At 34.6% G+C, this 20,744-nt stretch overlaps 1 protein-coding gene across 2 annotated transcripts in view; it reads left to right on the forward strand.

Annotated features, from left to right (window-relative positions):
- Positions 1 to 259: 259 nt before the first annotated feature.
- The window catches only part of CHD1 (chromodomain helicase DNA binding protein 1), a gene marked incomplete at both ends in the record, with an annotated part of 75,601 nt that continues 55,116 nt past the window's right edge, over positions 260 to 20,744 (forward strand). For both annotated transcript variants that reach the window (XM_084233536.1, XM_084233537.1), the window contains one exon: positions 260 to 312. In XM_084233536.1, coding sequence (XP_084089662.1) covers positions 260 to 312 — 53 coding nt within the window. The remainder of the gene's footprint in view (positions 313 to 20,744) is intronic.

The following is a 20,744-nucleotide window of genomic DNA, read 5'->3' on the forward strand; positions in this document are numbered from 1 at the left end:
TTTCTTAACATCTACAATCTAACTAGCTTTGGTAGATTTGTGCAAGTTCTAAAATAAACTTGTCTTTTTCTCTGCATGAAAATTTCTTACTTTCTTAATATATTTTTTTAGGTGAATCAAAAAGGGTGCCAGGGAACCTGTGAATGCAGAAGAAAATTCATCTGTGAATTTTTGATATTTAAGGAGGAGACAGTATTTATATTCATCTTTTAAACTGGGAAGATTTATATTTTTATTTTAAAACTTCTTGATATTTACAATGAATGGACACAGTGATGAAGAAAGTGTTAGAAACAGTAGTGGAGAATCAAGGTAAGCACTTTATTATCGCATATAGATTGTGAATAGAATTGCAAACTTGATTCTTTTTTCAGTTTTCCTAATAGGCAGCAGTGTTTTCATATTCTTCATCCTAGCTGTGCGGACAGTGAAAGTTTTCAAATATTTAAAGCTTTGTTGATGATGCACATTTTAATTATTTTTCCATTGACGTGCATAAAGAATTTAAATATAGAAATTTCAGCTTACTTAAATCTGTCTGGGACTTTATATTGTTTGGGTTAATAATTGAAGAACAAGTTAAAAAAAAGACATCTAAATCAATTTGGCTGTTGGTGTATTTCAAATAAAGGCAACACAAGTTTCCTTAGTCATCTTTTTTGGCATTTTTGGCTTTTATACCTATAATGTCCAGTATAATAGCCACTAGCCATTTGTGGCTATATAAGCTAGCCACAAGGTACTCAAAATTCAGTACTTCTTTATGTACTAGATACATTTTAGATGCTCAGTAGTAACATGTGGTAGGTGGCAGTGCTGATTAGGACATTATTAAAGTATTGCTGCATCTCCTTTTTTCCCTATTGCTTTTTCAAATTTGAGTTTTAATTATTTATGAATGAGTTCTTACTTGGGCAAATAAAAGTTCTTTGCACAGAGGATATAGACAACAGCAGTAACCCATCTGAAGCTATTTTAACATAAGAAATCTATTCAAATACAAAGATTCTTTAAGTTCTTTGGAGTCCTTAATTTTGAGTTTTTTGCACATTAATAATATAATCCATGTAGTTTCATACACCTATACATAGAGAGATCAGGAATATAGTATAGTCGGTCTGATAAACTAAACCCAGCCACACTTCTTACTAGCTGTGTGAATTAGGACAAATTATTTAATGTTTGAGGTTATGATTTTTACACTTAAACCTGGATTACTGTATTTAGAGGAAAGAATCAAGTGAGAACCTACATGAAAGGAGCTAAAAATAGTTCCTGAAATAATGAGCACTCAATATTTGCTTGTTATCATGTTTTATGTAACATATTGTACTATGGAGAAATATAATGGACAAAAAACAGGCAAGTTTTGGCAGTTAGGAGGGTTTCAGAAAAAAATACTGGTTAGAAAATGAAGCACTTAAAAAGAGTGATGGAGTAAACTTTATAGATATAGGTAGGGATTTTCTTCTAAGAAACAAACATTCCCATAAACGATATTAATAGGGAGTGATAAAAGGAGAAATAATGCTTTGCTTCTAAAATAAATATACATTGTAAAGCGTTTTAAGTTAAATTTTATTTGTACTGGCTAGAATTTTAAAATACATTTTTGCTTCATATTTTTTTATTCCTTTGTGAGAGTTTATGAAATAGCATTAAGCAAGAAGTCACTTGGAATTTTTGGTTGTTACAAGTAGCTTTCTAATAAAAATGCCTTTTTTTTTTTTTTTTTAATGCTTTCCATGTGGAAAGTTCTCTATAACCATTGACTGAAAGGAAGAATAATGCACAGGAAAATGTCTCTTTGGCTGTCCTGTAACTGACAATTTGAAACTATTTACTAAGAAATGTGGGTCAGGATGCACCTGTACAACAGTTTCAGCTCAGCATAAAGTTTATTATCTAACTGAAGTTAAACTTTGTAAAGATGCTGTTGGAAGATTGTAATGCATCAGTTTCTAGTTGTGTGTGTTGATGATTTGCAACCAAGTTTTTCAGTCCTGATTAGATCTTTTTTCTTAGGATGATTTACTGCACAAATAGATTTATGGGTAAAGGTCAATAATATATAGTCACATGATGCTAATTTTTAGATGATTGACATCTGCTTAATATTCAGAAGAATATGGTTATATAATTTTCAGTAATCTATACATATTTGAGATTTTACTTGAATCACTTTCATTAGTCTTCCTATGTTACATTTTTGAAAAACTCTTAAGTTAGCACAAGTAATAATTGGGAGAAATTGTTGATGATAGGCTATAATAGTCTCAACTGTGTGTAATTTATCTATAGCTGACAACTGAGCTTTGTTGACATGATTCTTAGAATACTTAATTGTGCTTTTTATAGTAGTAACAATGTTTGACTTACTATATTAACATGTCTTAATACATACATATATTAAGTAAATATAACACTCTGTTTGCTTAAAGGAGGTTTTGCATATAAATTTCCTTGGCTTCATGTTTTATATTTTGAGAATTTTTGGATCTCAACTTTTGCTGTTTGGGGGAAGTAGTGGTGGTGTACAGTGAGTAGGAGATGGGATCAATGGAAATGTTCTAAATGAAAATCCTTTTTTTAGAAATGTGTGGTCTTTAAAATTAAATTGAACTCAGGCCACGTTTTTCACCATATATCTGTTAGTGCCCTGTTGCATATCATTATGTCATACCATTTTTGGAAACATTGCAATTAAGTATACAGTTACCAGAAAGATTTCTTACTATCAAAATCAGTTTATTTTGCTAAATAAATTTGAACAATTTTTAAAGGCAATGCCAGTTACAGTTGTGCTTTTTATTGTACATTATCTCAGAGTTTTAGAAAAAGTCCATTTTTAAGTTTTAGAAGTTTATACTGAGAAGTATTTTAAAGGGTACAAGAATGTGAAATCAGAGCAGAATGGCTAGAAATCGCTGACTGAAGGAAGCTGCCTTGAATTTTGTATAAGGCTACTAACTGCAGAAAGTATGGCTCTTACATCTTTTTCATTGTTGTTATTTGTCAGTTCAATATGTGCTTTCTTTGTCTTTTATTCCATTTTTCATTTCTCAGATCTGTGTATGCTACTGAATCTAATGATAGTACCAGTTCCTTTTTCTTTGGAAACTTAATAAATTGTTAAGTAGGAACCTTTGTAATACCTTTGTAATAGCTTACTCTCTCCAAATAGAATTTACCAAATTAAAATTTTCATATAATTTTAGTATTGTTGTCTGAGTACTGTATTTAGATTTCAACAGTAAAGGTTAAGAAAATTGTGACTTAATTTCAAGGGCATTACTATTTATTTTTTTAATTTTATTTTCACATTGTTCTCTTTTTTTTTTTTTTTTTTTTTTTTGGTGGGACCCTTGCCGGCGCCCGGGGAATGAACTAGCGCTGCAGAGGCTGCAGGCAGCCTCGCAGCCCAGTGCTCAACCGCTGTGCCACCAGGGGAGGCCTTTCACTTTGTTCATTTTTGTATAATGTTTGATTATTTCCCCTCAGGTGTAATTCTCATAAAATTCGCACTCCCAAATTACCCATGAACTGTCACTGTAGTCTCTTTTGTGTTCTTCCCTCCCCTTTTGACTTCTTCCTTCCCCCTCCCCTGTAGTATCTCTCAGTTCTAGAGTTTGCCTGCAAATATTTGCCTTTTTTCCCCTGACCCCTTATTCGATTTCCCTGTATTCCTCCTATAAGTGAAACCATCTGTTGTTTTTTCTTTTTTCTTCTGACTTCAGTGAGCATTATTCCTTCCAGCTTCATCTATGTTGCTGTGAATGGCATGAATTTATCTTTTTTGATTGCTGAGTAGTAGTCCGTTGTGTATATATGCCACATCTTCTTGATCCAGCCATCTGTTTTTGGGCATTTAGGTTGTTTCCATAGAATAACTATTGTAAATAATGCTGCAACGAACATGGTGCAGCTTTCTTTTTGAATTAATGTTTTTGTGTCCTTTGGGTAGATTCCTAGGAGTGGAATTGTTGGGTCCTTTGGTAGATCCATTTTTAGTAATTTGAGGCTCCTCCACACAGCTTTCCATAGTAGTTGGACCAGTTCACATTCCCACCAACAATGTAAAAGGGTTCCTTTTTCTCCAGATCCTCACCAGCATTTGTTATTGTTAGTTGTTTTAATGTGGGCCATTCTTACTGGTGTGGTTTTGATTTGCATTTCCCTGATTATAAGTGATGTTTAACATTTTTTCTTGTGTGTGTTGATCATCTGCATTTCTTCTTTGGAGAAGTTTCTTTTTAGCTCTTCTGCCCACTTTTTCACTGAATTCTTTATTTTTGTTGAGTTGTGTAAGCTCTTTGTAGATCTTTGATATAAGTCCCCTATTAGTTGTGTAGAGTGCAAATATTTTCTCCCAATGTATAGGGTGTCTCTTCGTCTTGGTTATGGACTCTTTTGCTGTACAGAAAGAAACTTGATTATGAAGTTGTCCCTTTTTTATACTGCTGAAGTAGTTTTGAAGGCTGGTGGATTATATCTGTACAGTTCTGTGTTTAAATATAAGAGCATTTCTTTGTGCTTAGTAGGTGGATAACACTTTTACATGGAAAAATTTGAAAATATAAAGAAGTAGAAAAGTTGCAGTTGTGGTCCTTGGATCTCAGCAATGGCATCACCTTGGAATTCTGCAGAAATGTACAACTTTGCAGCTCACCCCAGACTAACTAAATCGAAGTCTTCATTTTAATAAGATTACCAAGTGATTCATAGTGATATTAAATGTATACAAATGTATGTGAGTCTATTTGCCTGGTATCAATAAGCACCTTGTCAGGTGTTTTGGGTTTTGTTTTGATGTGATTACATGTTCTTGTTATTTTCTGGGATTCCCCAAATAATGATATCCTGGATCCTATCAGCAAAAGTTTGTGCAAAATTCATTTCTCTAAGAGTAATAATTATGGCAATCAGTAGTTTCTGAATTCATACTCTAACTGAACCAGGCATGGAACACATAGTGCACTGTGCATTTAATGAATTTTCATAGTATATCCTCACAAAACTCCTGTGATGTATGCAGTATTATGGTTAACAGAAGGGGAAACAAGGTTTATAGCCATTTTAAAAAAATTTTTTTTTCTTGTGAATAACCAAAATCCAGTCTTTACTTGGATTTTATAGTTTTTGTTTTTTTTTTTTTTTCCTTTAATGTCTTTCTGTTCCAGTATTCAGTCCAGAGCACCATGTTGCATTTAATTGTCAAGTCTCCCAAGTGTTCTCTGGACTGTTGAGAGTTTCTAATTCTTTCCTTGTTTTCCTTAGTAGTCTTGTTTTCCTTAGTAGTCTTAGTTATCCTGTAGAATGTCCTCCAACTTGGATTCGTATGGATATTTTTAGGATCAACTGGGGTTATCAATTTTTATAAAGATTATCAGAAGTGCAGTACTTTCCTAATTCTGTCATATCCACATGACATTCCTGATGTTATCTTTAATCACTTGGCTGTGATAATATTTGCTAGGATTCTCCACTGTAAACTTACTGTTTTTCTCATTCCATACTAAATACTGTATTGGAAACAAGTCTCTGTGTCTGTCCCTTACTCTAAGTGGGTAGGGGTTGAGCTAGAAATTAAGTTCTCTCTCTTCTTGAGAGTATATTTATGTATTAAATAGAATTACTTTATAAAGAAGTTATTTTGCCCTCATTTATTCCCTTAAGCATGTCCTTATGTTTACATAGTTTATATTTTGGGATGTAATCCACTAAGTTATTTCTTTTGTTGCTCACATTTTTCTTCCTTATCCATTGGGGTCTCTCAAGCTGACTTCTGTTGTCTTTTTCCGCGCACCTATCCTTTTGCCCGAGAGTCAGCTGTTTCTTTAAAGAGCCCTGGTTCTATTTGTTAAGGAAAAGGATATTAGAAACCAGGCTTGTTGCTACTAAGCTGTCACTGCATCTAGGCCCTCAGTAGACCAAGCAGATAGAGCTAGGTAATATATGTGTATATATTAAATCTTGTCTATTTCCAAACCTGTAGTTGTTTCTGTCCATCTGTATGTGTATTAAGATAAGCATGAGTTTATATTGATGTCTTCAACTTCAGCCCTCTACTACAGGATTCATTCTAACCTTCCTTTCTTGCTCTTTTTACTTCCTTTCTTGCTCTTTTAATTTCTATCTCCAGCAGTGACTAATCTGAGTCCCTGCTTCAACCCCAACTCCCCAATTCACCATCCATACACTTCAATCTCAATATACAAGTTTAAGATTTATTTATTTATGTATATAAGAGCTGGGGTGCAGGCCAGAGATGTGGGGGTGGTGAGAGGATTCACCAGAGACAGAATGGGAAGAGAAGAGGCAGGCAGACTAAAATACAGTGCTGAGGGGAGCAGCTGACGAGACAGGAGATGTCTGCCTTGCCATGTAGGTTGCTCCTTGGCTGGCTGGGGATCGAACACATGTTGCCCAGGCTGCGGATTGCTTCATAGTGCGGTGCTTTCACCCCTTGCACCACCAGGGAGGCCCAATACTGTGTTGTTGTTGTTTTTTTAATTTACCAATCCAATTATATTTTACCTTACAGTTTCTAGTCAGAATTCTGCTTTTCAGAGCTACTCAAGTTATTATCTTTTCATTCCACACCGTTCTTTGTAGTTAGACCATGAATTTGTAATAAAGTTAGATTCATTTGTTACAGTATGCATTCTATCCTTGGTACCTCAGTACAGTGTTTCGTTTTTAAATTTGCATTTCAGGGCCTCCCCGGTGGGTTGAGCGCTGGGTTGCGAAGCTGCCCGCAGCCTCTGCAGCGCCGGTTTGATCCCCGGCTGCTCCCCGGCCACCGGAGGAGGGTCCCACATGGCGCGCAGACCTCTCCTGCCGCCCTCTGCTCCCCACTCTGGCTCTGGTGAATTCTCTCACCCTCCCGCGCTTCTGACTGTACCCAATGCCTGTATGTATAAATAAATAAATCTTTATAAAAAAATTTGCATTTCATACATCAGAATTTTCATTTTAAGAAATGCAGATGATTTGTGTGCATATTAAATTCATATGTGTATATATGAACTTATTCACAGTATCTTGCCAATATTGAAAATTATAAAATAAACCTGAAGAGAGATTATTATAATCCAGAGATGGTAATGGAATAGCCAGGTTTAAACACACAATCAAATAAATATACTCAAATTCATGGACCCCTATAGGTACGCATGAAGAAAAAGGAATTAGGCAAATTATTGGAATAATGTATATGGGCTTTGTGGGAAATTTTAATGAAACTCCTTAACTTTTGCTATTTTTTTTTTTTTTAAGATTTATTTATATGAGAGCTGGGGTACATGCTAGTTGCGCGGGAGGGTGAGAGGATTCACTAGAGACAGAGCAGGGAACAGAACAGGAAGACTGATGAAATATACTGCTGAGGGGAGCAGCGGGCAAGACAGGAGAGGTCTGCGGCCAGCGGGGATCGAACCGGCGCTGTAGAGGCTGTGGACAGCTTCACAGCACTGCGCTCAACCGTCTGCGCCACCAAGGAGGCCCAACTTTTGCTATTTTAATGATGAAAAATGATATAGTTTGGTGAAACAGAAAGAATAGCAAATGGTATGTATTCAGAAGTGTGATGGAGAGAAAAGTTTTTACAAAGACATGGTCCCCCAATAAAGAAGTGTAAAACCTTTAATGAAGAAAATGTTTTGGACATCCTAGTGTTGCAGTTTTGCAGAGTTAAAAAAAACCTCTGTTGAAAGTCTTTCAAAAATTCTAAGGACATACTATTTAGTGTTTTGCTAAGGTTTTCTATGCTGGAGTTTTTCTATGGTTTAGTCCTAAGTGGAGAAAGTTAAAAAAATGAAGTATAGTTGAATGCATTTTTAGGTACCCATGGGAGTATATTAACCATGTGAATGCACTGATCAGAACTAATGGTTTTAAGGAGAGACTGGGAAATACTGCTTGAGAATCAAGTTCTGTTCATGAGCGACTGAGAAGGTTGATGTTTGTAATTAAAAGTATACTATCACTGTGATATGAGGTGTCTGCTTAGTCAGAAGTCAGCTGCATTTGAAATTTTCTTGGTGTGGATCAGTTAACTGGAGATCTAAGTTATTGAGATTAAAACACACAGACATGCAAAGTTCAGGCTGGACAGTACAGACTTTTGGATTCCAAAGTTACATGTCTCTCAGAGCTGAAACATAAGGCACAAAAATAATAGGCCCTCTTTGGTTAATGTAAACCATTCCATTAATTCACATCACTCCTGTTGTTACTTTCAGAAATATAGCTCTTTATCCTAAATAATTACTTCACATGATTGAGCTACTACTATGTGTTGTAGAAACCATGAAATACTAAAATTATTTTCTAAAGCCTAAAATATTTATAGTACCAGGTGGATATGGTAAGTGTGGATAGATAGTCTGTGACAGGACAAAGGTAGGAAAATGGTAAGTTTGATCAAAAGACAAATGATTTATTTCCAGGAATCAAGCCCAATTATCAGAATAAAGTTCTGGGGTTTTTTTGTTTGTTTGTTTGTTTTTTGTTTTTTTTGAGGGGGAGATCATTTAAAACCAGCATAAGCTTAAATTTTATGTGCTTTAAACCCTCAGTTAGTGTGACTTATGATTTATTTTGACAGACTTAGGGAAGAAGCAGAGAGTAATTTTTATACTAGGGAAAAATGATGTTAGAAGGCAATTAAGTACTGCGCTGAAGTGTTTTTATATAGAGGACTGGGGCCATTGGAGAAGAGTGATGTTATACCTAAATTCCCTCCAAAAAGACTATTTTTGTTAGTGTGCTTGAGAGGTATTATTGCCGTTTTGTTCACTTACTACAATATTCTTAGTTCTGTGTGACTAAATCATGAATTACATCAGTTAAAAAAGGTGTGATCAGAAGGAAGTTTTATAAGAATTACAGTTAACTATATATTTTTTTTTATTTAAAAGTATTTGTTTTAGTGTGTATATCAAAGAAGTGATCCCATTGTGCAGTAATTTGTTTTAGTCATATTATGTACTATGTTGATTATTTCAGGATTATTTTATTCTTAGGTATAGCACATTTCCATGGGTATATGCAGACTAATGAAATGCCACATTACAAATAATTTTTGTTAGAAAGTAGTGCATATAATGCTGGGAACCTTTTTTTTTTGGCTGCAGTATTCATTAATTTGAAAATATATAAAAATTTAAGATTTTTTAAGAAGGCAAATCTTTAAGATGGGTAATATCATTAAAATTGAACTATAAAAGTTGATATTTGTGTTAACTTAAAAATTATTACAGATAATTTCAACCATATACAAGAGTAGCAACAATAGTAAAATGAGTTGCCGTGTATACATCATCTAGCTTCAACATAGTTCATTTCCTAGCCAATCTGTAAATTTATAATCTCTAAATCCTGTCTCTAATTCCTTCCATTTGACTGTTTTGATACAGTATATAATGTCCACATATGTTAGATTTCTGCATGATAGATAATATTAACAAGGAAAAGATGGAGCCTGCCCTAATTGTTACATAAAAATTATAGAATAGCAAATTTCAAACTATTAAATGGCTTCAGATGTATACACTGACTTACTTTGCATCTGATTCCCAAATAATTATTTGAGAAACTTTGAGTTTATTATCTTTACCCTAGATTCAATATGACTAACCCAAACAGCCGTCTTTGAAATTAGTCACACTAAATGTTACCCATCTTAGCATCTATCAGTTTTATTCTCATTTATTCATTCAGAGATTATGAGGTGATAGAATCATACTGTACTTGTACTTTAAGAAGGGTTTATTTTATAATAGAATTTTGTTATGGATTGGTGAGTTAGAATGCTAAAAGAAACCATCAATTTATGGCCTACCTGGTGGCGCAGGTGGTTGAGCACAGCGCTGTGGAGCTGTCCGCCGCCTCTGCAGTGCGGGTTCGATCCCAGTGCAGATTCGACCCACATGATGCAGCAGGCCTCTCTTGTCTCGCCCGCTGCTCCCCTCAGCAGTGTATTTCACTCAGTCTGCCTATTCTGTTCCCTGCTCTGTCTCTGGTGATTCCTCTCACCCTCCCACACATCTGGCCTGTACCCTGGTTCTTGTATAAATAAATAAATCTTAAAAAAAAAAAAAAAAAGAAACCATTGATTTAGTGCATAGCAAAGTAATAGCAGTAACTGGTGTTCAGAACCAGACAGGTCGAAAGATATTTCTGAATTATCTCAAATATTTGATGCTTATTTTCTCATAGTAAAAGATAAAGTAGATAACAAATTTTAGTGCACTGTAATTTTATAGAATTTAAAGGTAGATTTGATTTTAGTTATCATCTAACCCAAACTCATCCTCATTTTCTAAAGGACTTGTTCTAGGATAATATATTTTAAATAAGTGAGTTGCAGCATGTTGGGGGATCATAATTAAATTTTTTTTAGTGAGAAAGAATAATGTGAACTAGAATAGAAAATAGTGTTCCTTCTGTAGAGTAATATTTCATCAGACCTTTAGTTGCTTAATTCCCCTGTACCTCTGTGTGTGTGTTTGTACACTGTATCACCATGTAAAATGTATTATATATGTTTTGTCCCAAAAGTTTGAAAGCCATTGCCTTTTTTTTTTTTTTTTTTTTAAGATTGATTTATTTTTATACAAGAGCTGGGGTATAGGCCAGAGGCATGGGAGGGTGAGAGGATTCACCAGAGACAGTGGGGAGCGGAACAGGCAGACGACTGAAATACACTGCTGAGGGGAGCAGGGGGCATGACAGGAGAGGTCTGCTGTGCCATGTGGGAATCTCCCTGGCCATCCAGGAATCGAACCGGCGCTGCAGAGTCTGTGGACAGCTTCACAGCGCTGTGCTCAACCCACTGCGCCACTGGGGAGGCCTGAAAGCCATTGCCTTTGACGACTAACTCATTTTTTAAATTTTAATTATTTACTCAGTACCTACTAATTTCCAGATTGCTGCTCTAGACTTGTTGAAGTGGATAATGGTCTACAAAAATAACTAAATTAAAGGTCCCACTTAAATAATTCCAGAACCTAGTTAGGAGAATACATGTTAAAAAACAACTGTAAGTACTGTGAGGGGATTATTAATAGCACATTAACAAAATGTTGTGAACGCAAGGACTAGAACAATGTCATTTGTGGGGGACATTGGAGAAGGTTACATAAAATGTATTTTTGAACAATTTAAAGAGCGGAAATTTTTATTAGTTGATTCAGAGGACTCCTTCATTGTAGTTTCTAATATACCTATTTTACCTAATAAGCATGTAATAGCATGTACTGAACTCTTTAAAAATCTTTAAAAAAAGCTTTACCTCTGCTTCTACCTATAGTCCCTCAATCATGAAATGATCCATCTTTAGTATCTTTGATTCTTTAAAGTGTTTCTTTTTCCTGTGAAATTTTGTCCCTAGTAGAAATCCTTGCTCAGTACTTGTTAATAAGCAGTTGGGGCCTCCCTGGTGGCGCAAGGGGTTAAGACACAGAACTATGAAACTATCCGCAGCCACTGCAGCACAGGTTCCATCTCTGGCCAGGAAGGTGACCCACATGGCGCAGCAGACCTCTCCTGACTCATCCATTGCTTCCCTCAGCAGTGTATTTCAGTCTGCCTGTTCTGCTCCCCACTCTGTCTGGTTAATCCTTTCACACACGCCCACCACCCCCCCCAATCTCTGACCTACACTCCAGCTCTTGTATGCATAAATAAATAAATCTTAAAAAATAAACAAGCAGTTGGATACAAATTATATATGTACAAAATCAGTCCTTTCAAAAATGCATTTATTGCACAAAAAATATAGCATATTGGAGAAACAGTTAAGATGCTATGTTAGAGACCTCAAACACAGGAACTCAAATATATTTCTTTTTTGCTCTCAAGTTCATGAGCTTTATCCTTTGAGGTTGTTGAGGCACTCTGGCTAATGGGACAGTTTTGTGTTCCTTAACATATGACTTCTATTGCTTCAGTTGCTGCCACTTCCAGCTATCAGGAAGAAGGTGGGAATGAGGAGGATTTTAAGGCAAGCCTCTTTATTTTTAAGGCTATGACATTGAAATCCCAGATCACTTCTAACCGTATCCTTTTGCCCAAAACTGTTCACATGGCCATATCTACTTGAAAGAGATACTGGGAAATCTAATCTGTGCCAGTAAAAACTGGAGGAATAGTTATGTAATACCCAATGGCTAACAAAGAAAATGGATACTGGGTGGGTAAGGAGGGGCAAGCAAACAATGAATAATAGCTTTTTCTGCCATAACAATAAAGTACCATTTTAAAATTACTCCTTATCCTAAGAAATTAGTTATTTTACTTATTTGAATTTCCTTTAAGTTGTTCATAGGTATTTATAATTTCTATGTTTGCAACCATGGTATTGTTATTTGTTTCTTCACTTAGACTTGTCTGAACCTCAGTTTATTTTTATATGAAAATCATGGGATTAAATGAGAGCCCAGTCTGCCATGTAGCATCAGTTAGTAATCCTTATATCTCCCCTTTTTTGTTAAACAGTTTATATACTAATATATACAAATAGTATAGTCTTAAGTTTTATTCACAAACATTAACTATGCTTGCAGTTATGATCTTCTGAAAAATACCTAAATCAAACTTTGAAGTAATGATTCTGATCTTGAACTCAGGAGAAAGATGAATAGTTTTTTATTTCTAATTGTTATCAATATTGAACTTTACCGTGTGTCGTACTGCATGGTTTACATCTCTTTTAAAATTCATAGTGATCTGTAAGTATGTTTATATGACAAAAAATTTAGATGAGACTTCCTGAGACTCACTGGGTTTATGGATATAAATACAATTGCAATGAGAATGGCTGGAAAGGAGATAATTTAGGGTTGCACTTCAGAACACCATCATGTTAGCCCTGAATTTCCCCCACTTGTTTCTGTCAAAAAAATTCTTTCAGACACTCCTCCAAAGAGATCCTTTTGTGGCTTTGACATAAGTAGTGGTTAAGGGGGAAGTGAGCAAGGCGTAACGTTAGAATTTAATGTAGTATGCTTGTTCTTTAGGATAGTAAATACAGTTGTTTGTGTATGTAATTACTCTTTGTTGGGTACACAGTCCTCTTATAATATTTTTGTGGAAAATCAGTTTACTTTCCATCAATGATCTTATAGCACCTCTCATCCACCTTCCTGGAGTCTAATTCATCTAAAATACTACTGTCATTCAGGAAAGAAAAAGTAGGGAAATGATACACTAGAGTGAAAATCTTTATGTATTGACAAAAGAAATAAACGAACTAATGAGAAACCATCACTCTAAATTTTTGATACAGGTTGTCTAATTGCAGACAGTATTCAAAGACACACGAACAGTCCTTTTTTATTTTTCTTTAGTGTTGCTGTATTGAAGTGTTCTTTTCACTTCAAAAGGGAACTCAAAGCTGGTGCAGTAAAGGAGCAGTGTGTTCTAAGTAAGCATGCAGCACAGGAAATACTTGGAGAGACACTGGCCCTTAGGAGAGGAGGATGGAACTGGGATTTGGAACTTAGTATTTGGCTGTGGAATGGAATTAACACTCCTTAAATCTGGTCCTTGGAAGGGTTGCCTCTTTGAAAAGCCACTAAGGGTATTTTGTAGTAAAGATGAAATGGGGTAACCTGTGAAAATATTTTGAAAGCTATGAAGAACTTTATGATATGAATTTTATCTTAGCTAAAATATAAATGAAAGTTGCCCATGTATAAGACATTTGTTTCAGGGAGTTGACTGGTGAGTTCGAGATCATACGCATTATTGAAAGGAACCAGGGATACTTGGAGAATTTGACCATTTGGGGAAGTGGACCTAAGTGTTTCCAGATTTTCTAATCCTTCAAAAGAAACTGCTTCTTAAAATTATTTCCCCCCCAAACAATTTTAAATTAGATAACTTGGAGGAAAAATAAACCCAAAAGAAGAAAAGTAGAGGTGCAGAAATCAGTAGGAGAATATGAGAAAATGTGTTGGCTTATGGTGCTTTTGAGTAAAACCAAACAGAGCTATCTCCTTGGAAGCTGTACTACCTAATACCATTTATTAATTCACAAATATATTTTCGTTGTCTGTCAGGTACAGTACGAGAAAGTAGAGGGCACAATTGTGAATAAAACCATACACTCATACTAGCTTATTTTAAACAAGTACCAGACACTGTGCTAGTTGTCTTATACGTGAGGAGATCTAAAAAAAAAAAAAAACAACTTGAGAGAATGAGTAGAATAGTTGCATGCTAGGGAAGAAGGTGGGCTGGAGATGAACATGTTTTGCAGGTAGGGAGAAAGCATGGCACATTCACAGATTGAAGGAAGTTAGTGATGGGATACAGAATAGAGATAGAATGATTTTAAGAAGTTGGAGAGGTAGGCAGAAATCAGATGTTAGTCATTTTATCTCAAGAACAAAGGTAAGCCATTAAAACCCTCAAGATAAGCTTGAGTGTAGCTTTACCACAGGATATGGCATGGGATTCAGGCATATGTAATGTAAAGGTTGAGTGATATGGTGATCTTGAAGTGTTAGAGTCATTTTTGTAAATTAATCCACAGGAACAGAATTATAACATTTTGGTCATATAGAACTGATAAGCAGGTGTGAACTATTGAAAATTACTAGTTACTAAAAATTTAAATTGAGAAAACAATTTAAAAATGAATTTCTTGTCTTCTATTAAACAGGCATGGGTTTTTTTGGTTTGTTTTTGGTCACGTTATTAAAAATATTGATTTAAAATAACCTTAGGAATATTGGGGGGGGAAATACTGGACTTTTTGGTAAAAGAACTTGTGCAATCATGTATTTTGAGTAGTTTCCTTGTCTTATTCTCCTAACAGCTGCAAATTTAAGGGAAAACCAGAGGGCCAAAAAAGGGAGTCCCTCTTAGCTGAATCGGTCCCCATTGTACAACATTCTGGGAAGTAATACCTAACATTTCTCCTTAGGTCTCTTTTGTTGGAACTTAAGCTAGTAGCCCCACTTAACTGCAGGGAGTTTGTGTTGTGCAGTCTTCTACTGGGTGACCATAACTTTGGGATTTCTGCTACTGAGAATGATGATGTGCTAAGTTAGGTAACTAGCAATTTTTTTTTTTTTAAGATTTATTTTTACTTATTTATTTATTTATACAAGTACTGGGTACATTCAGAAGCGCAGGAGGGTGAGAGAATTCACCAGAGCCAGAGCAGGGCGCAGAGCAGGCAGAAGGACCGAAGTACGCTGCTGAGGGGAGCAGCGGGCGGCAGGAGAGGTCTGTGCGCCATGTGGGATCTGTGGCCAGGGATCGAACCAGCACTGCAGAGGCTGCAGGCAGCTTCGCAACCCAGCGCTCAACCACTGCGCCACCGGGGAGGCCCAGTAACTACCAATTTTTCAGGCAGCTGTTGTATATGTAGTTGGTCTTTAATTTCCTTTATTTAATATTTTTGCATTTTAGGTCTTCTAAGGAAGTTTTGTGTTTTTTTTTTTCTTATGTAGATTGGTTATTTTATAGACTGATTGCATATTTGTTTTTCATGCTAGTGAATGTTTACTTCCTTTTTTAAAAAATATTTATGCATATAAGAACTGGGGTACAGGCCAGAGGGGTGCGTGTGTGGGGGGGTGAGGATTCACCAGAGACAGAGTGGGGAGCAGAACAGGCAGGTTGACTGAAATACACTGCTGCGGGGAGCAGCGGGCAAGCCAGGACAGGTCTGCTGCACCACGTGGGTAGTTCCCTGGCCCGGGGATCGAACTCATGCAGCAGTGCGGATAGCTTAATAGGTTGCATCCTAACCCCTTGCGCCACCAGGGAGGCCCTGCTTCCCTTTTATATTCATTTGGCTTCTTTGACTTTTGAATTTCCTTATCTTTGTGTCTTAAACTACTTGCACATGAGAGTTTACAGTATTGATTATTAATGGTAAAAGTTTATGGCATTGTAAAATTGCTCTCATATAATTAAAAATAAAAATGATATTTCTTACTGATTTATTGAAATTTAAAATTACAGGAAATTTGCAAAAATAGTATTAAGAACTTCTTCATATATCTTGCCCATATTTACTAATTTTTAAATTTTGCCCCTTTTCCATTTTTCTCTGTAGCTACGTATTTATGTGCATCATATGTATATAATGCTTATTTTTCCTGAGTGAAAAAAAAATGCAAAACCATACTTCTTTGTATATTAAAACTTTAATACCTGTTTTTAACAAACCATGGTATTCCTATACACACACGTATGGTTTTATATAGTTATTAAATTGAAGCGTTTATGTTGATATGATACTTAAGACCTTTAGCTGTATTCTATTTTGGTTAGTCATTTCAATCACCTTTCATTGCAGTTTTCAGCATTAGACCACATTGCATTTAACTATCAAGATTTTTAATCTCCTTTAATCTGAAAGTTCCCTTTCCTTTGTCTTTTATGACTTCAGCATATTGAAAGCTATAGGCTAGTTAATTTTTAGAACATATTTCTCAATTTGGGTTTGTGTTATGTTCGCTTACGTTTAGATCTAAGTTATTCATTCTCTATCCTGTGTATTACTGACTGGAGTACTGTGATAGGTTTTTATCAGAGGCAGTGTGTCAGGAAGTTTATGGTGTTTGTTCCTATTTATATCAGGTTTTGATCATCAGGACAAGGTGGTGTCTGATTTTTTTCCCCTACATTGTAGTTTCTAATATTATACCTATTTTACCTAATAAGCAGTTTGTGAGAAGATACTCAGAAACTGCAAATATTTTACTCATCAAATTCTCCCACTAGAATTAGAATCTGTTGATGATTTTTCCCCAAACCAATATTTTCTATGATGATTGCAAAAATAGTAATTTTCTAACACTACCCTACCCTTCCACAATTACCAGTTGGCATTCAGAGAGCCTTCTCCCCTGTCTATCTATGAAGACAGAAGTGTTTTCAGGATGGTCTTGAGGATTCCTGTTTTATTGCTAGGTAATAATCCTTTACTGTCTGTTTTAATGCTCAGATTAGATTTGGCCACTGGAAAGACTTTTAAGTTGACTCCTGGGTTCATTTTTTGGGGCTATTATTTTGACATGTCCTTTTTTCTTTTTTTTTAAAGCCTTTTTTTTTTTGTTTATCATTCATCTTCTCCTGCCCCTGTCCCAGCCTTAGAATCTGCCATTTCTTAAAGGACCCCTAGTTAATCTAAGTGTTGAGTAGACCTAGAAATCAAGATCTGAGTGTAGGTGATTATAAAAATTTCAAAAGGATGTACTTACATTAGGTAATAATAAATAGCAAATCAGAAGATTCATTTCTATATATAAGAAGAGAGGTATCCAAGGGGCCATTTTTTAATTTCATTTTATAGTATGAAAGGACCAGAAACAAAGCATATTCATCTTTGAGGGGTAAGTTAAAACTGCAGTGTAGCTACATAATGGAAGCAGGTCTGTCTGCAAAATGGAATATATGCAGTTGCATCAAGGAATGGTAACTATATCGTCAGTGGCATGGTCTTCGGGATACCTGGGTGTTTACTATGTTATTGATATGAGTGTAAAATGTGTTAACTTGGGAAAGGTATATAAATGTATTATTCATAATTTTGTTATATTGAATAATGGGAACATTTTGAAACTTTAAATGTAATTACTATAGGGAGTGAGAGGAGATAGTATATAGTAGAGAAAGATGGAAGCTGGACATCTTACTGTAGTTCCAAAGTTGGACCAAGTAAATAATAAAGTAACATTAAGTCAAAATGAATATAAAGCCATCCCTAAAAATGAAAAAAAGCAAATGACTTAATTATATCAAATTGATGGCCATACAGAAATTTATGGGAGTGAATATTCTTGACGAATATAAAGCATTATAAAGACCTCTTAACATTTACTGGTCATATTGTTAATAGAAGTAGTATTATTTTGAAACAATTACATGTGATCTAAGGTAAAGAAAATAATTGTATTAGTGTGATTTGGAACCAAGAAACTCAACCCAAATAATGTTTAGATATATAATCAAAGAAGTAAAATAACTTAAGAACGTGAATTGGAAGTACTAGCATAGATTCATTTGATGTCTTTCCTTTAAAAAGGTACAATCTGGAGCTCATTCCAATAAAAGTAAAAAACAATGACCAATACAGTAGTAGTATGCACACTGGATTGCAGTTTAATTTCAGATTTAAATAGAAGCATTAGAAAGAGCTGAATTAGTCTCATAAACCAGAAATTGACTGAGGCCACTTGTCATGCCTGTCAAAGATGACTTGACATCTTGTCAGAGGACTCAGGAGGTAACAAATGGTTTTCTGTTGGCTAAATATGGGACACTTGGACATCGATGATGATACTGACAATGAATTAAAATTCATCAAATAATTTCAAGTCCAAGAGTTCAGTGAAATTTAAAATTGACTTTACTTTGTAGCATGCTTAGCAGTCTTAACTCATTTTGAAAACTAGCAAATAAGGAAAAGAAATGACAATGCCTTTCCTGTATGAATAGTACATCAGGGTTAACAAATATGATGAAGGAATGGTTCTCTTTAAAAAATTATTTCACTTATGGTGAAGAAATGATTTGATGGGTAAATGCAGAATAATATAATCCAAGAAGCTGTATGAACATCAGTGACTGCTAAAACAGTATAAGACATGTTGCTCATAGAGAACTTTATAATAAATGGATAAAGCTGAAAACACCTGAATCCCCACAGATCATTCTTAACCTTACACAAACAACCAAACATTAAGTCCCCTCTGGTAGAAGTCCAAAGCTCTTAAAACATATACTTTCCCAAAAAAGCTCCACTTGAATTTGAGCTTCTAGATCTAACAGTTTACAGGAAATACAAGGGACAAAAAAAAAATGTTAAATACCACAGGGATTCAGTCAGCAAATTCTGTAAGGCAGGAAAGTCTACAGAAAAAGCTACCTAATTCACAAATTGCAGAGTTGGCGGGGACGAGGAGAGGGAACTGTCAAATTTTTAAAAACAATCAAGCACAGTATATGAACCTTGTGTGGATTCCCATTCAGTCAATGAAAAAGCTACTGTATGATTAAAGAGGTAAATTAACTTGGCATTTAATCTTGTTTAATATATTTAATTCCATATTTAATATTAAAGAATGAATTATTTTTTAGAGGTGTACTGGTGTTATGAATGCTTAAACAGTGCAGTGTTTTATTTTTTTCATGAGTACTGGAGTTTTATGGATTAAATTTTACAATGTCTGAGATTTTGTGGAGGGGAAACTAGATAATTTGAAACAAGATTGGTATGAATTGATAGTGTAAACTTGATAGATAAACATGTTAATTCATTATATTGCTCTCATTTATATTTGAAATTGAATATAAAAATAAGATTGATAAGAAACTAGTTTGTGTTGGTATTTTACTTTATCAAAGTGTACACATAAACATAAATGTTGTTTTCTCTTTTGTACTCCTGAGAAAAGTGAAGAAAAGAACTAAGTTTTTTCATAATCTACCATATTACTATTTCAGTAAGGGTTAATATAGGTGCTTTATAGTTATTTAAATTTTATAAATAATCAGTGATATTGGTTATTATCAAAATAAATAAAATTTTTAAAAAGTTAATCTCAGAAATTTCACTTTTAGCCAAATTATGTTTGTGAATTTTATACCAAAATTTATATCCATACATAGGGACTATATCTGTCAAATGTGACATGTGTATATAGCGAGAGCTTTGATTTGTCTAACCATTCACCCATCAAACTTTTTAATACTCAACATACAATGGGCAACAAGTAAAAATTTCAACCCACTAGGAAATATGGTAGAATACCAAAGGTAGGATTCCCCCCCAAAAAAAAGAAAACAAAACTGAACTGTAGTGATTATTGCATGATGTGCTCACAACTATATAGTATGGTAATACAATATGTTTTGGGAATGCTGAGGAAGGATATCTAATTTATTGTTGAAAATGAGGTCAGAAGATACTTATTGAAATACCTCTAAGGTGAGGCTCAAGTAGGATTTCCATGGTAGGATAAAAAGAGAATTGTACAAAAGCAAGAAGTAGAAAGAGAAATTGACTCAGAATTTCAAGTAGTTTGCCATCTCAAGGTCTAGGGCTTTCTTTAAGTGGAAAACTGACTGGAGATAGGTGGGGGAGACAAATTCCTGAAAGGCCTCAAAGATGTTTAAACTTTGTTATAAAAATAGTGAAGACTTTAAAAAAGAAAAGGCTATTATCAAATTTTTACTCTAGGAAGATCACTAGTGAGCTGGAATAGAATTTCTTTATCAGGGAGAGACTTTTTTAAACCTATTTTAGCTCAAATTTTTGTCTGAATATACATTTATTTCCTGGTTCTATTCTTTCATTGTTTTAGGATTTTCCTGCCAATCATGTAAAACATGTACATGGTCTAAAAACTGAAGACTCATTTCAGTCCCTCTTCCCTCTACTCTCTTTATCTCCCTCCCTCTATAGTAACCATTTTTAATTTAATTTTCTCTTTATGCTGCCATGCTTGATTTTTTCCTGTTTTTAAAAGAATAAGCAAATATAAATAATCCCCCTTTTTATACAAAGGAAGTTGACGCAAACATTTTATCTTGTTTTTTTTTTTTAATTTTTTTTATCTTGGTGTTTTTTGTTGGTGGTTTTTTTTTTTTTTTAACTGAACTAGATCTTTTAGATCATTCCGCAGCAGTATATAAGGTATTACTTACTTTGTATGTTTTTTATCCTACTGAGAACAACTAGATTAAATAGGTAATATATACACATCTAGTACCTA

This window comes from Talpa europaea, assembly GCF_964194135.1.
Source record: "Talpa europaea genome assembly, chromosome: 5".
Classification (NCBI taxonomy): domain Eukaryota; kingdom Metazoa; phylum Chordata; class Mammalia; order Eulipotyphla; family Talpidae; genus Talpa; species Talpa europaea.